The sequence below is a fragment of the Osmerus eperlanus genome, chromosome 1, assembly GCF_963692335.1.
Source record: "Osmerus eperlanus chromosome 1, fOsmEpe2.1, whole genome shotgun sequence".
Taxonomy (NCBI): domain Eukaryota; kingdom Metazoa; phylum Chordata; class Actinopteri; order Osmeriformes; family Osmeridae; genus Osmerus; species Osmerus eperlanus.
Genome location: NC_085018.1, coordinates 1,857,468 through 1,874,394, shown reverse-complemented (window position 1 = coordinate 1,874,394; position 16,927 = coordinate 1,857,468). Strand labels below are relative to the sequence as shown.

At 40.5% G+C, this 16,927-nt stretch overlaps 1 protein-coding gene across 1 annotated transcript in view; it reads left to right on the top strand.

The window, feature by feature from the left end:
• LOC134041087 (zinc finger protein OZF-like) overlaps positions 1 to 14,435 on the top strand; it is a 28,637-nt gene extending 14,202 nt beyond the window's left edge. The window contains exons 2-3 of the mRNA XM_062445610.1: positions 12,322 to 13,574; positions 13,831 to 14,435. Of these exons, the coding sequence (XP_062301594.1) occupies positions 12,322 to 13,562 (1,241 nt within the window). The 3' untranslated portion in view covers positions 13,563 to 13,574; positions 13,831 to 14,435. The remainder of the gene's footprint in view (positions 1 to 12,321; positions 13,575 to 13,830) is intronic.
• Positions 14,436 to 16,927: the final 2,492 nt, after the last annotated feature.

Genomic DNA, 16,927 nt, shown 5'->3' with positions numbered 1-16,927 from the left:
CAGGTCGCTGTGTTGAAGGATTACAAATTGAATCGGCACTAAGGGACTCAAGAAAAAAACGAACGCGGACATAATAAGAACTTGACTGATTCAGTGGGCGCAGGCTGATGGTTTGCTAGTTAAATTGCACACTCGGATCATCACCTGTCAGCTGTCCTTCGCATATCCACCTCAGACATTCAGCCAGATTTCGATGCACTTGTTCAAGCCCACTGGATTCCTCTCACATAACAAAATGAACTGCAAAAAAGTATTGCTTTTTGTATAAAGTTGATCAATTGCATATCTTTAACATACTGCAAAACAACTTTTCAGTGTTGGTGAAGATTAACTAGAAAATGAAACACTGATGTAATGATTATTTTAGTTTTTACTGTTACTTCGATAATCTTTTCCTAGTTGACCAACATGTAAAATATTTATATAAATATTCATAGAATATCCTTATTCTTCTGATAACCAGTAGCAGCTAATACAAATATATACTTTACTGCTTTTTACAATGGGGGAAAATGAATAGTGAGCAGAATTAAGTTCAAGTTATCATTGATGCGGCCCTCCAACACATTTCAGGTTTCTCATGTGGCACCTGGTCAAAATTAATTGCCCACCCCTGAGTTACGGAGCTGGGCCATGGAGCTAACCCATGGAGCTAGGATGTTGATGCTAGGGAGAGTGTGGCAATCTGGTTTAGCCAAGGCCAAAGGGCAAGAAAGCCAAATTACAGGTGTTGGCCATCTGAAGGGCATGCGACAGCAAGGGGGGACCCGCTATAAGACTTTGAGCCATGAAATGTTAGGTCTCAGCCGGCCCATTCAAATATGGGCATTAAAATGGTCATGGTTCCCGCCTTAATATCTTTGCCGTCCAATCACCGATTTTATTTCTGAAAACTGCCAGATACTCATGACAAGTTAAGCTCAAAGTACATATCATTGGTTAAGGGGTTACTGGGAGGGGAAAATAAATCTATCGTCAGCAACGGCAGCCATTGTTTTTCGAGGCGGAGCCAGAGCGGAGACCATGGGAGATTGCCTACAGTGTTAGATTTACAGCTTCGAATTGAAATCTGAGACGATATTCTGAGTAAAGACAAGTTTCTTAATGTGTTGTCAATATTGTCAATTAAAAGTCTAAACTTTTTACTTACGAAGAATTTGTTTGAGGGAGTGACGCGAGTTTTTTCAGGAAAGAATTGCCTGCCATGCCGTGTCCGGCAGGACAGGCAGTAATGACGTTAGTAGCACTGTTTAGCCTCGATTTGAGCAGATTTCTAAAAAACTTAGAAAAACAACATTAACTAGCTAGATTATATACACTGTAAGCTACATGTACATGCCTTGTTTGGCCAATTCGGTCGATTGTGGAAGAAACTCCAAAATGTTTTAGTTATCGAGAGGAGTATCCAGCCATAGCGCTAGCTACTTTTGGGGCAGAGAAATTTCGGTTTCCCCCATGTTTCCACTAGTCACTAGAATGGTCATAACTTTTAATCAAATTATGATATTTCTAATCTGTCTTCTGTTCTACATTGCCCACAGATTTGTGGATATTCCACCTGCTCAAAGTTTTCCTCCATCTTGTAATTAAAGTGGTTAAAAATGAAGTTGTCTGATGAGGTATGGTGGATGGAGTTTTTGTAAAAAATGGCTGCCTGAAATCACCTTGATAAAATATTATTTGCCTTAAGTAATCATATATTTATTCACATCATAAAAATCCCCTAGTTCTGTTCTTCAATATGGTGTCAACAGTTAAGGTGTATGATTTAATATGAAAATTCATAAAATTTGCATATTAATATGAATATCATATTTCAACAGCATATGGAATGTTGGCTTAGGCAGGATTGGGTTAAACAGTAGCACTTTCTATTTTAAAATGTTTTATTTTGCTTGCAATGTTTTAGTTTGGCAGCTCAATGAAGCACTTAAAATATTTTTATATACAGTTTAATTGTGCAGTTTAATTTACCTACACCTTATTCTTGTTTAAGGTCATTTACATAATATATATGAATGTATATGGAGCATGATAAAAAGGTGACCTTGAAATTGTGGCGACGCAAGGAAAAATTTGGGTGCACCTAAATTTTGTGCTGGTGCACCTAAATAAAAAAGTTAGGCGCACCAGTGCAACCAAGGGAAAAAGTTAGTCTGGAGCCCTGAATTGTCTGTATTTAGGGAGTTCGTGGCTAAGATTACCTTTGTTAAAGTCGCTGAGTACGATAACAAGGGAATCCGGGTTTGCTCGCTCCACACTCAGAATCTGCTCGGCGAGCATGCGTTGGGCCTCTTTAACCTGTGGACCTGGTGCCATGTAAACGCCGACCAAAATGAGTGACGCAAATTCTTGTGGCGAGTAAAAAGGTTTACAGTTTATAAAAAATGATTCCAGATCCGGAGAACAATGTTGCAGAATCACTGTCACATCTACACACCAGCCACTGTTGATGTAGAAACAAATACCACCGCCTTTGGTTTTGCCGGAGAGTGCAATGTCCCGGTCAGCTCTCACGAGTTGAAAGCCTGCCAGATGTAATGCAGTGTCCGGGATCATATCGCACAGCCGTGTCTCCGTGAAGCACAAAACCGAAGATGAAAGAAAGTCTCTGTTTTTCACCATCAGTAACTGAAGTTCGTCCATTTTATTGCACAGTGAACGTACGTTGGAGAGGAAAAAACTTGGAAGCACTGTTCGGATTCCACGTCTGTGAAGCCGAACTAACGCTCCCGCTCGCTTTCTCCTTCTACGGCGTTTCACTGCATGAGCAAAGCCTAGCGCGGCACTGGCTAGAATTCCCACTAAATCTGCCGCTGGAAGCAGAAAAGTGGGAAACAAATCCACAGGAGTTGTAGTCCTGATGTTTAGAAGTACATCTCTTGTTAGAGAACCCCGGAAATCTTGGCAGAACACTGAATTAACAGACAACAAGACAAAACAGAGCGCACCTAGCAACCGAGGCAGCCATCATCGGCGCCATCTTGGATCGACAAGTGCACAAGCAGAACCTCCCCATGGCTGAGAAATAAAAATGTTAGTGAAACGAAAAGAAAATGCCGTGCAACAGAAAATGGAGGAAAACAAAGATCACTATCCACTACAATATCTACAAAGATACACTAACCACCGATAACAAAACCATCCGTCTAGCAAGGAGAGAATATTTCTCCAACATTATTACAGAAAATGGCAGAAATTCCAGTTATTTTCTCCACCATTGACCAGCTGCTAAACACTGTCCCTGCCCCACCTCCATCCTCAGCAGTTAAATGTGAAGAGCTTGCTTTGTTCTTCAAGAACAAAATAACTTTGATCAGAGCTAGTATTATTAATAGTGGGGTCGAAACTGACATCAGTAGATTCTGCAACATAACCATGAGCACATTTACCTGTATCACACTTAGTGAACTTTCCAAAATTGTCCTCCACAACCTCAGATATTGATCCTATACCCACAACATTCTTTAAGCGAGTGTTTGATAGTGTGTCAGGTCCGGTGCTAGAGATTATAAACACATCCCTTAGAACTGGCGTCTTCCCAGATGCCTTCAAAACAGCTGTTGTAAAGCCCTTATTAAAGAAACCCAAATTGGATAAGTCTACTTGCAAATTACAGACCAATATCAAACCTTCCATTTATTAGTAAAGTACTGGAAAAGATAGTTTTAGTCCAATTAAATTCTTTTCTTGAAGAAAATAACACCCTGGAAGTCTCGCAGTCGGGTTTCAGGAAATATCACAGTACTGAAACTGCTCTCACCAAAATAATTAGCGACCTCAGACTAAACTCTGATGCAAATAAAGTCTCTATCCTTATCCTGTTAGATCTCAGTGCAGCATTTGATACAATTGATCACGACATCCTAATCAATAGACTGGAAAGCTTATTGGGTTCACAGATAGTGTATTGAACTGGATTAAATCATATGTCACAGGAAGGAAGTTTTATGTTAGTTTAGGAGACCATAGGTCTAAGAAACATGAGAACTGCTACGGGGTTGCTCAAGGAAGCTGCTTAGGTCCATTACTTTTTTCTCTTTATATGTTACCACTCTGCGACATAATCAGAGAACATAACATAGATTTCCATAGCTATGCGGATGACACACAACTATATATATCCACTGAACCCAATGATGCAACGGCCATCAATTCCATTACCAACTGCCTGTTGGCAATAAACAAATGGATGAATGATAACTTTCTTAAATTAAATGAAGACAAAACCGAAGTCCTACTATGTGGCCAAAAGAGAGATTCTTACTAAGAATCTAGGAGGCTTAACCCCCTGTCTTAAACCAGAGGTGACGAGTCTCAGTGTAATCCTGGACTCAGATTTGAATTTCAACTCTCACTTTAATAAAGTGACCAAAACAGCGTTCTTTCACCTGAGGAATATAGCAAATGTACGACCATTCATAAACCAAAATGATGGAGAGAAGTTAATTTATGCTTTTATATCCAGCCGGCTGGACTACTGTAACGCACTTTTCACTGGTCTTCCCAAGGAAACCACTGAAAGACTACAGCTCATTCAAAATTCTGCAGCTAGATTATTAACCACAACTAAAAGGAGAGAACACATTAGTCCTGTCCTAGCTACTTTAAACTGGCTCCCTGTTACCTTCAGAATTGACTTTAAGGTCCTTTTCCTCACATACAAAGCTCTACACGGACAAGGACCTAGATACATTGCTAACTCCCTTATAAATTACACACCAGCTAGAACACTGCGATCATCAAATGCAGGCCTATTAGAGGTCACCAGAAGCAGTCATAAGAAGATTGGTGATTCGGCCTTTGTCAATTACGCCCCAAAACTGTGGAACAAATTACCCATAAATATTAGGGAAGCAAACACGCTAGACATTTTTAAAAGACAGCTTAAAACCTACCTTTTTACCGAAGCATTGAAGTAATTTTATCTCAGAAGGGTTTTACTACTTTTATTGGGTGTGCTCAAGCCTTCGGCGAGAGCACAACCTTTGTTCTCTCACATATATATTTATTTATTTATTATTGTTTATTTTCGCCCCCCTAAGGATCAGTCAATATTTGGACTACATACACAACGGCGGTGTCAAAACCTCCCATTCAAGTGCCTAGCCTCACGCACGTCACTGGTTGTGGGGTATGTGAGTGGAAATACATCTAACATGCTAACGCATATAATGCATCTGGCGTGTGCTAATTGACTAAAAATATCCGACACCATCACCCAGGTGTGCCAATCACTGGAACGAGACAAAAAAAACTGTTCAACTTCTCCTCCCTACAGTGCTTAACCAGCCATTAGATACACATAAAAATAGGGCCAAAAAAATTACTGACGCAATCAGAATTTACATGTCATCTTCAATGTGTCGTATTCACTCGTAGAGGAACCTGGTTTGTTTTGCCTTTCCCTCCGTTGTACCGAACTCGTACCGAACCGTGATGTCTGAACCGCGGTATGAACCGAACCGTGACTTCAGTGTACCATCCCTAGTGCCCTCTATAAATTTCAAAACATGTCTTAATGAGTTCCTTTATAGTAGAGAAAATGTGATGCAGTACCCTATAAGGTGCCCTTACAATGGTCTATATTTGACTGTTCCTATGCCCTTACTTCCAATGGAAAAGGGTGCTGTTATGAAGTGCCCTTTATGCTTCCCCTACAGTGTCCCAAATGGTGCCCTTTCCAAAGAAGACGATTAGATGCTGTGCCCAACAGTCTCCCCTACAATGTGCCCACTAGGGCATGCTTTCCCAAAGTGAGGCTGTGACGACACTAGGGGTGTCGTCCCATTCCCATTCAGGGCTCAACATTAACATTTTTTGGCACTGGCCCCACCGGGCCAGTGGGTTTGAAACTTACTGGCCCCAAGACAATTTTTACTGGCCCCCCCTCTAAAAGTTGTAATTTATCATTGTTACAACAAAACAAAAGACTTCTAAGTTGTGTTATTCTGTTAACATGTTTAACCATTTATTAAACACATCCTGGATATAAAAAGAACAAAAATGAAATCACATTTCTAGTGATGAAAAATAAAAAGGTAATAGTCAGCAAAACAATTGACTTTTAACCTCAAACATGACGTGCTCTCTTCCCCGCTGACAGCCATCTCTGCACAACTCTGTCAGGCTGAAACTGAAACCTCTGGTCTCTCAATGCTAATATATAAAAGCTTCCATAGCATTTCATCAGTATGATACTAAATACCCAAGTCGACACCATTCTTCTGCTGCAGTTCAATAGCCTGGGGGAACGAGGTGAACGGCTGGCCCGTCTTAATTACGTGATATGCCGTTGTTATAAGTCGTGCAATAACACGATGGGCATCTACATTTAAATTCCTGACCAGCATGGTCAACGGCCTGGAAGATGGATTGTCAACCATCCACTTTTGTCTGCTTTAGACGGGAACATACGACAGACGACACAGTGCATCTTCGTTCCATAAATAAAAATGCTTCCGTTTGAGCTCGTAGCTCTACTTTGCTGCCATCGTCACTTTATTGTCTCGCGCCAGTTGTTAAAAATGTATCGAGATTAGAGAATTACAATTTGACAACCACTCGTCACTCACTACTCAACTCTTGATTTGCCAACTGTGCGCCCCACAAGCTGAAGTTATTTATGCATTTAGCAAAACATATGAAGGATGTTAACTTTTACAATGCTAATTTTTTTTCAATCAATAATTTGTAGTGGCCCGATCGGGCCAGTGAGTCGCTAGTTTAACTGTCCCGACGTTACTTTTTACTGGCCTCGGGCCATCGTTATTGTCGAGCCCTGCCATTGTTACACTGGTGAGAGCCCATGTCGTGCAGTAGCAGCCCTTTTAATTTTTCCGCCCCTGCCCTTCAAACAGCCACAGTCTGCCACTGTCCAAGCCCCCTCTGGATCTGTGGAGGCAGACTATGCTAATTGGAAATATGGGGCAGCTGTTCGATACACTGTCAGGCAGAATAGTAATAATTGGATTTGGATTAAATATGCACGTGCAATATAATAATTATATATTCTTAGTCATTCTGAGGAATTTTAAATGACTGTTCTGCCAAGCAAAGTGTGCTACAGTTTGGGTCACCTTCTGATCTGAACGTTTGTGCTGGATCTGTGCAATAATACTTATTTCAGTGAATCCCCATTTTAGTTATGGTTCTTTCCCTTTTATCTTAAAGCTCAGCATTTAGCCTATCTGCTAATAAATGTGTGTGGCAAAGTTATTTTGAAGTAATTTATTAATTTTGTTCAAGATGTGAAGACAAAAACATTATTAGCCCACATCAAGTGCAATTAACCATGGCCTTCTTCAGTGTTTTGAATTTTATCCTACAATTTTAAATTGCTGCCACGTTCTTTTTTGGGCTATTATTCTCAATATCCTGTTGAGAATATTGGCCATAGGCTACTGTCAGAACGGTTTCAGACGGCTCATCAAATTACGCTAATTATCAGTAGGCCTAACTGCATATATTAAGTAGATATGGTAGGCCTACAATTTACGGTTTAATTGAACGGTCGTAATGGTTTGACAAGTTGTCTCCCTTGCCATGTTAATTGAGGCAACATTGCCCTTTTTGGGGACAACTCCCCCCCCCCCCCCCCCCCCAAAAAACAATTTAAACGCTGCTGAAAATAACACCCCTCTGCTGGTTTACGCTTTGCTTTTTGCGACATAACTCCTATTTTCGACAATCGCCTGATCTGGGCTGCACAGTCTAAGCTTATTGAGGTCTAAGTTGACGTTTACCCAAGTGAGACTTATTCGTGTAAGCGTGACTTGCGTTAGCGACGTTGATGGAACACCCCCCAGGAGCAGCTAACAGTTACATCCCCCTAATACTTTTATTGTTGGTGCAATCAATGGCAGCTAAGCTGACATTCTGATTCACACTATCAATTTGGTTTTGAAATGAGGTCAAAGGAATTAGATATTTGACTGTATAACAACCCTTTACGGACACAATGAAGCTTGAGTCACCATTGGCTAGTAAATTTTTTATTTTACTCGCCAGACTTTGTACATGAAATGCATGAACAATGCAACTGAAAAAAAAGGTACATTATCTGTCTGAATTATTCTTTCTGTTGCAACAACAAATCGATGTGTCAGGTACTTTGTTTGTTTGGTGACACACCTAAATAGCCCCCAACCCCACCCTCTTTATACATCAAAACTACCTTTAGCCTGACTATGGAAAATATGCAAATCACCATAAAATCCAATTGAATGACCTAAAATTGGAAATAAATATATTTTTTCAGTTTTATTGGCTTTATATTGGCTTTCCAACTGTGCCCATACACTCCCCTCCCCTCTTTGTTTATCATCTCAAATATATCCTTTTCAATTGATTACATTACACATTTACATTTAGTCATTTAGCAGACGCTCTTATCCAGAGCGACTTACAGTAAGTACAGGGACATTCCCCCGAGGCAAGTAGGGTGAAGTGCCTTGCCCAAGGACACAACGTAATTTTGTACGGCCGGGAACCAGCAACCTTCTGATTATTAGCCCGATTCCCTAACCGCTCAGCCACCTGACATTAGGGCTGGGCGATATAGGTAAAAAATTATCGATATAGATATTTATATTTCCATTCTATAACGATAATTAAGACGATAGACCACAGATCCGTAGTAGTAGCAAAATAAGTCTCTTCCTCAACTGTTTCCTTACACTCAGCATAAAGTTTAGGCAGCGCGGTGTGAGAGAAATGTTTGCGGCCAGGGAGCACGTACCTGGGCTAGTAGTAACTTAAGCTTTTTTAAACCTTGCTTTTTATCAATACCTTGGAGCAAACTCACACTTTCTGCATGTTCCAACGAGTGATTTTTCTTCAGGTGGTAAAAAAGGTTTCTTATATACTAGTATTATAATTGGACCAATACGCTGTTCTTATTGGTCCAGAGACGTTCTAAGATTTTAAGACGTTAAACGATTTACTTGGAGATGTTGACAACATGGCGTCTGCTCCAGATTCATCGTGTTTGATTTGGGATATTCCCACGTATTGTTGTAGTATACAAGATTCTTATATTCCATATTTGGTTTCTTAATAAGAAACTAACGTTTTAAGAAATCTCTGCTTAGAAAAGGCATTTGTAGACCTGTCGAAGTCCACATTTGCAGTTTGTCGTATTACCAGACTTGGTAGCCACCTGTTTGTTTACTACACAATTTGCACCGAACATAGCTCTGCTCTTTGTCGGATTTCAAAAAGCCAAACCACTTCCAAATAACTGAAGAAGATGAACCCTTTTTATCAATAATTTCTTCATTGGAAGTTGCTCCCTCGCCATGGCTATCGCTGCCACTGTTTTCGGCAATAATTTTCTCAACATTAGCTACTCCACTCGAGGTGCTCAGTATATTTTAGTGAGCGTAGGCTACCATTTCTCCACAACTTCCTGCTGCATCACAGAAATTAAATGGACTGCTGTTCCTAATATTCTCTATCGACATTATCGATATTATTGAAAATGAATTAATATTACGATATCTTTATTGAGGGAAGTCATTACTTCAATATTTTTTTTTATCGCCCAGCCCTACCTGACATTACACATGACATTACATTACAATTGATGTGGTTGTTTGGACAAGGTTGACAGTGTGTGTGGTGGCCCCTGAAGCCACTTTGATGACATTAGCAGCACTAAGTCTACCATATCATTCAAGTGGGGAGGAGGACCATAATAACTTTACATTTTTGGAAGGTTGTGCTGGTGGTTGAGCCATAACAGGACGGTTGATACTAAGAGTATTATTCTCATAAGAGGATGCCTCATAATCAGGGTCCTCAACATTATCCTCTGCCTCAGACTCATTCTGTTCTATGTCACTTTCACTGTCAATGACCTGTGACAAAACATAATTGACAGCAGACTTAGAGCTCCTTTTCAATTGAGAGAGCCCACATAGCATCAAGAGAAATTGTTTATAAGGCTGCTCTGCAAGCTTTTATTTGTTTGCTCCTCCCCCATGTTGGGTGAATTATGTTTTTCCACCCTCCAATGTTATGGAAATAATCAGTGGTTCTCGCAATACTATAGAGTACTTATAGTGTAAGATAGTGTTAGTTTAGGACCCTAAAGCAGAGGGAAATTTTGTAAACATTATAAAATTGCTTGTTATTGTGACCTCTATATCATTTAAAACAAATGTGTGTAAATGTAGATATTTCTTGTATGTTTCATAGGGCTAGGAGCAAAATGGAGCACAGCTGTAGGTATATGCAGGTAGCAACGCTAGTGCTAAATAAGTATTTAGCTTGTCGGCTCCATGACGCCGAACTTTCCTAGACTTTAAGCTACAGTACTAATGCTGAGGGCTCGTTGATATAGCTGTCTGTCATACTAGAACGGTGTATCAATGCGTCTTTGCTAACGTGTGCTGACGTTGTGTCAGTGTTAATTTCGTCGATGAAAACTATGACGAAAAATGTTCGTTAACGACCTTTTTCTCATGACTAAAAGGAGACTAAGACGTGACGAAAACGGATCTTTGAAAATAAAAACTATGACTAAATATATTATAACTTTCGTTGACGAGACGAGACCAAAATGTTGGTGGTTGACGAAGTCACAATATTTTTTCCCCCCCAATAATTTTATAGCTAAATAGATTCCTCCTCTCTGTTTCTTAAGCGCGCTCTCATCTGTACTGCTGTCAGTGGCCGATTCTCGTCTCTCGGCCAAGTTTCGCGCGAGTTAGAGGCGTGTTCGGGCGAGTGTTATCAACCCATGCAATTGGCAAGATATGTCGTGCTGCTATAAAGTACACAGGCAGCATGGCTAATTTAGGTAGTCACCTGAAGAGGCTACATGGTATTTGTGTGGAGACGTCTGCCTCCCCCTCGGATTCAGCTATGGCTACAGTCAGTGGCTAGCTCCACCGGTACCCCTAGCAAGAATAGGAATTCTATATTCTCCGAGAAACAAATCCCTGTTGTGTACTACAAAGTAATACGAGAAATAGCTGAGTCGTTGAGCGTTGGTGTTTACAGCAGCTTGTGACTGCCAGTAATAGTTTACCCATTTTTACATTCAGAGAACACATACAACAGGAAAGAAGGACTGGTTTAAGGCAAGGTCCAGGCCTGATGTTATTTGATCTTTTGTCAGAGACTTTGTGAAGTAAAACTTTCACTTGTTTAGTTAATTGATGATTTGCTGTCTGACAAAGAAATACATCATTATGTACCATATTAAATTGCATAGCATCATATTCTTTTGCATCTCATTGAATCACATCTTGTCAAATCGCACTGCATCGCACTAGGGGTGAATCGTATCGTCTCGCATTAGTAGTTGCTTTTATGTATCTTTAATGTATTGGATCGTTGGCAGTGCATCGAGATGTGTATCGCATCGTCCTCAGTGATGGAGATGCACATCCCTACTGAGAAGGGGAAAAAAGGAGTTTAATATGGCTATTAAATGTGACTAAAACCAGACTAAAATGTAATTAGTTTTCGTAGACGAAAACTAGACTAAAATTAAAAAGGATTAAAATGACTAAATGTGACTAAAACTAATAAGCATTTTCGTCTAAAGACTAAGACAAAATCAAAAATAGCTGCCAAAATTAACACTGCGTTGTGTTAGGCTAGCACTAGGGCTGAACGATTAATGGCATTTGCATATCGCGATGTGACAAAACCAGATTTTGTAATCGCAAAGGCTGCAATTTTACTTTGGTCACGTGACACGCGAGTTTGCAGACGAAGGATCAACTTTGCACGTTACACTTTACCTTGACCTGTATGATGGCCTCAGGCTCGACAGAACCTGACACTACAGACACTTTGCCAATTTTGCCTTTAAAAAAGATGCTGCGCAGTGTCAAGTATTGTGCAAAACTTGCCTGGCTAACTTTGTAACACCACCAACCTAATTCGTCCCTAAAAAAAAAACACAAAGCCATGTACGATGCATAGCTAATATGCTGAACACCAGTGTGTCAAATACGCCAAATAACACCCGACAGGATCACTGATCGAAATGTTTCAAAACCTAACTCCATATTCATGTACGAAATTACTCGAGCAGTAACAGCGTTCATCTGGCTAATTAGACAGAGTTTTGTAAAGAAATTAAAGCAGGTTGCACCATAACAATTATTTGCACTCGCACAAATGCTCCCAAAATTATTTTGAGGTCACAGATACAATTTTGGGAGCATATGCGGCCGAAATTTCAAGCCTTGGATGAGTACCATATTATGCTAAGATCACCACAATTGGTCTGGTTTTAGCTCTCAGACATATTGGGTTGCATAATGACTACGTTGATCACAAACATACTCTTCTTTCCTCCAGATGTGCAGCAGCTCTTTCTCCCGGAACCCCAACAGATTAAAGAGGAACAGGATCTGTGGACCAGTCAGGAGGAAGAGCAGCTCCAAGGACTGCAGTCTGAAACTACACACTCCGTGTTCACTTCTCCCAGTGTGAAACACGACTGGGATCAGGAAGGCTTTTATGAATGTTTACATCTTGACCAAACTGTTAAAGTGGAGAACAGAAAAGGAGACTCTCTACCCACCAACACAATTGTGGAGCAAACCAAAGCAGAGCCTGATGGACAAGACTATGCAGCACCAGAACCAGGCAGTGACTCTCTTCAGCCCCTCTCTGTTGTAGCTGCAGTCTGTCCTAGAGTTCCGAGTTTGGAGGAGGAGGAACATGAAGGAGACCTGCTTCTTCTGAACAGGACACAAGCCAGTGAGGCTCTGCCAAGGCAACATATGCCACAGAGACGTCACACCGGAAAAACAAAACATCAGTGTCAAGAATGTAACAAAACTTTTGGTGGAAAAGGTGCTTTGGTTTTTCATATGAGGAAACACACAGAAGATAAATCCTATCACTGTAAACAATGTAACAAACCGTTTGCTGAGAAGGGTAATCTGGTTAAACACATGAAGACACACACAGGAGAGAGACCTTTTCAATGTCAGGAATGTAGCAAACTATTTGCTCGAAGGGATACACTACGTGAACACATGAGGACACACGCAAGCGAGAAACCATATAAGTGTCAACAATGTAACAAATCATTTTGTCGTCCATATGGTTTGGTTATACACATGAGGGCACACACAGGAGAGAAACCTTTTCAGTGTCAACAATGTAACAAAACTTATAGTGAAAAAAGTGCTTTGTTTTTTCATATGCGGATACACACAGGAGAAAAGCCTTATCAGTGTCAACAATGTAACAAACGGTTTCCTCGGAAGGGTAATCTGGCTATTCATATGAGGACACACACAGGCGAGAAACCTTATCAATGTCAACAATGTAACAAACAGTTTTCAATGAATAGTAGTTTGGTTGTGCACATGAGGACACACACAGGAGAGAAACCTTATCAATGTCAACAATGTAACAAACAGTTTTCAATGAAGTGTAATCTGGTTGTGCACATGAGGACACACACAGGAGAGAAACCTTATCAATGTCAGAAATGTAGCAAACCCTTTTCTAAAAGTAGTTCTCTGTATGCACACATGAGGACACACGTTTTTCGGACAGAGCTTCCTCCTTTATCTTACCATTAAGAGTTCTCTTAACCCTTGTGCTGCCTTCGGGTCACATGACCCAAAGGTTCATAACGAACCATCGTTGTTATTTACCCAATTTTACCCAATACAAAAACAAATTTAAATAATTTTCTTTTAACCTTTGCAATGTGGGGGGTCTAAGACAGCCCAACGGTTAAAAGAAAATGCTTCACTTTGTTTTTGTATGCGGTAAATTTGTCGCAATACGACGGTGGGTCACAATGACTGATGGGTCAGAATGACCCGAAGAGAACACAAGGGTTAAATAGCAGTAAAAGTTCTTCAGTAAGAGTTTCCCGCTAAAACATATTCACAAAGCTGCTGAGACTGGTGGGAATGGGGAGAAATGTTGAGCTAAAACAAAGGAACTTGTTGCTATGGATGATGTCAAGAAGCTTACTAATCATGCCCACAGTGATTGGCTAATAGGGGGATGGATCTCTGTAAATTATTTCATTATAGAAATATTGTATGAGGTATTAAACAAAGGAACTTGTTGCTATGGATGATGTCAATAATCAGAGGGGGGTCAGATGGCTAAGCGGTTAAGGAAACGGGCTATTAATCAGAAAGTTGCCAGTTCGATTCCCTGGCCGTGCAAAATGACGTTGTGTCCTTGGGCAAGGCAATTCACCCTACTTGCCTTGGGGAGAATGTCCCTGTACTTACTGTAAGTTGCTCTGGATAATAGCATCTGCTAAATGTAAATGTAGGAAGCTTACTAACTATGCCCACAGTGATTGGCTAATAGGGGGATGGATCTCTGAAAATGATTTCATCATAGGAAATATTGTATGAGGTACTATGTTGCAATATGTAAAGATTTTGATATAACTTTTTTCCATATTCAAATAAAGATGTTCATTTGTAGGTTGTGTCACTAATTAAATAAGTACATGTTTAGCTAAATGTCATTCTCGTATAAATGTATCTCGTAAACAAATAGCGAAAATGCGTAAAAGTAGTCGTATGAATTGTTGATGTGGGGTCTGCAGAAGGAAGCTGATGGTTCTGCAGATGGATGGCTTAGGTATACCTAGTTCTTCTAGGTCCAGTTAGCTGGATTTGATTAAAGACGATTTGTCATAATCCAAATTCATTTGTATAGCCCTTTTTACAAGCAATGTCACAGAGAGCTTCACATACGCCCATAGAACTGCCCCTCAACCAACCTAAACTTTCAAGGAAGACAAGGAAAAACTCCCAGAAAAACTCACTAGAGGAGAAAAAATGGAAGAAACCTTGGGAGGAGCAATTCAGTGAGAAATCCCTTCCTCCAGAGACGGTTGGTAAAAGAGAGGTGCAGAACACAGGCTTAACATAGTCATACAGCAGGGAAGTGTCAATGGGTGTTGAAACACCAAAATCCAGGGTTCAACTTGAGTACCAAAAAGGTACCAACTTGAAGCTAAACACGGACGGCACTGTTTAAGTATTTAATTGTCTTTGTATTCTTTTTATTATATACCAAACTAGCTAGCACTGACTATCGAACGATTGAAAACTTCAAATCGTAGAGTAGGCTAAATGGTTTTGAATAGGCCTAAATACAAAGCTTGCCATGTGACAATATTAACAAAGAGGTTTGTATATTACATCTTTAGAAAAACTACCTCTTACCTGTCTATCTTAATGTGACAATCTTATATTTTGATCAGTTTGCTGTCATGCACTGTAATATTATATTAATGTAAGTCCAAATATATGTTTGCAACACAACAAGGATAGGTAATTCAAAACTATATTTGTTTATAATTATTTATTGTGTACATATACTATGACTACATACTGTACATCCCTGGAACTCAATTAAAACTGCATGCACTATGCTAGGCCTACATAAAGCCTATATTTGTACAACATAAAAAAATATATACAAATATATATTCAATTACGAACTGATTTTATGAACCGATTTCAGAACTGATTTTATGAACCAATTTCAGAACTGATTTGATACAAAGCTATATACAAAACAACTCCACAACATACAAACCTACTCTGTGTCCTCGACAATCTGTAAAATACTTAAAAAGCTACTTTACAGCAAGAACATACAAACTCTTTTAGATTACTTACAACAGGCAGGCATGATGAATGAAAACACTTACCACACCTGCAAGAACCCAGGGGCTCGACTCCCTTCCGGATGGTCCTCCTGCAGATGCAGTGCACGCTAACCTCCAAAGCGTACACTGACTTGGCCGTGGGACACCGTGTGGAGCTGGAGAATGGTGTCATGTGCCCAGCCTGAAAGCAGGAAAAGAGGTGGTGACGCATAGCGGACTGTTCATACTCCATGCATTCTGGGTCCTCACCTCTGGAGAGAGCGAGACTGTTTGCGATTGCAAACAGCCCACAATCTGAGCTGCCTCTCTGCTGCTGGACATCAGGCCACTGCATTCGAACCTGGAGACCTGGGAAAGACAGAAGACCAGTTATTAGAGAAATGAACTCCTGGGTTGTGCTGGAACCAGAGGAGTCATAAACATTAACTGTACCTACCTTGCAGTTGATGTTACTTACCGTTACCCAGTGGTTCACACAAACATTTAAAATCTGAACAAACCCCTGGGTTGATGCAGGCACAGAGGGAGAGGAAGGCGAAGGATGCTGTGGCGTAGAGGCCTCCTACATGGGGATGTTGTGCCTGTAAGGGAGCCTGAGAGTGGAATGGAATCAATGGAAACATCATCCAGCCAACAACATGGGGAGAGAACTGTGGCCCTTTGTACCTCCACCCTGCTCAGTGAAGCTGGACAGGCCAACCCCCGTTCAACACCTGTGATGATGACATCATCACAGTCCTGGACATCCTGAGAGAAGACAAATTGATTATTAACATGCTAGGCATTAACAACCTCATGTTTGATTAAAAAAAATAATAGTGATATAAAGCAGTCGTTCTCAAAGTGTGGTCCGCGTACCACTGGTGGTCTGCCAGTGCCCCCCTAGTGGTCCGCGACGGCCACAAGTAAATTATTGCAACATTTCTAACATACAACTCAGAACGAAGAGAACACAGTCAGTAGCCTAATCTATTAAAGATTATTATACGGCTCTTCAGAATGTTCCAAAAAGTTCATTCTAAAACTGGTTGTTCCAATCCGTGATTGTGATTGGCTATATCGCATTCCATTCCGTTGTAAAATCCAGAATTACCTTTCAAGTTGTCCTCCTAACATTCTATTATATCTTCAGCTCCGCGCGGTTTTGGCCAACTAAAAACTCGTCATATGTATGACGAGCCTACCGGTACGTAAAAAAGGAGTGGCCACCCGCGAAAATCATGTGCCGCTAACAATTGTATGGTGCCAGGTCTGGGTAGGAGGCCTGTTGTTCCGGGGATATACTATTTAGTT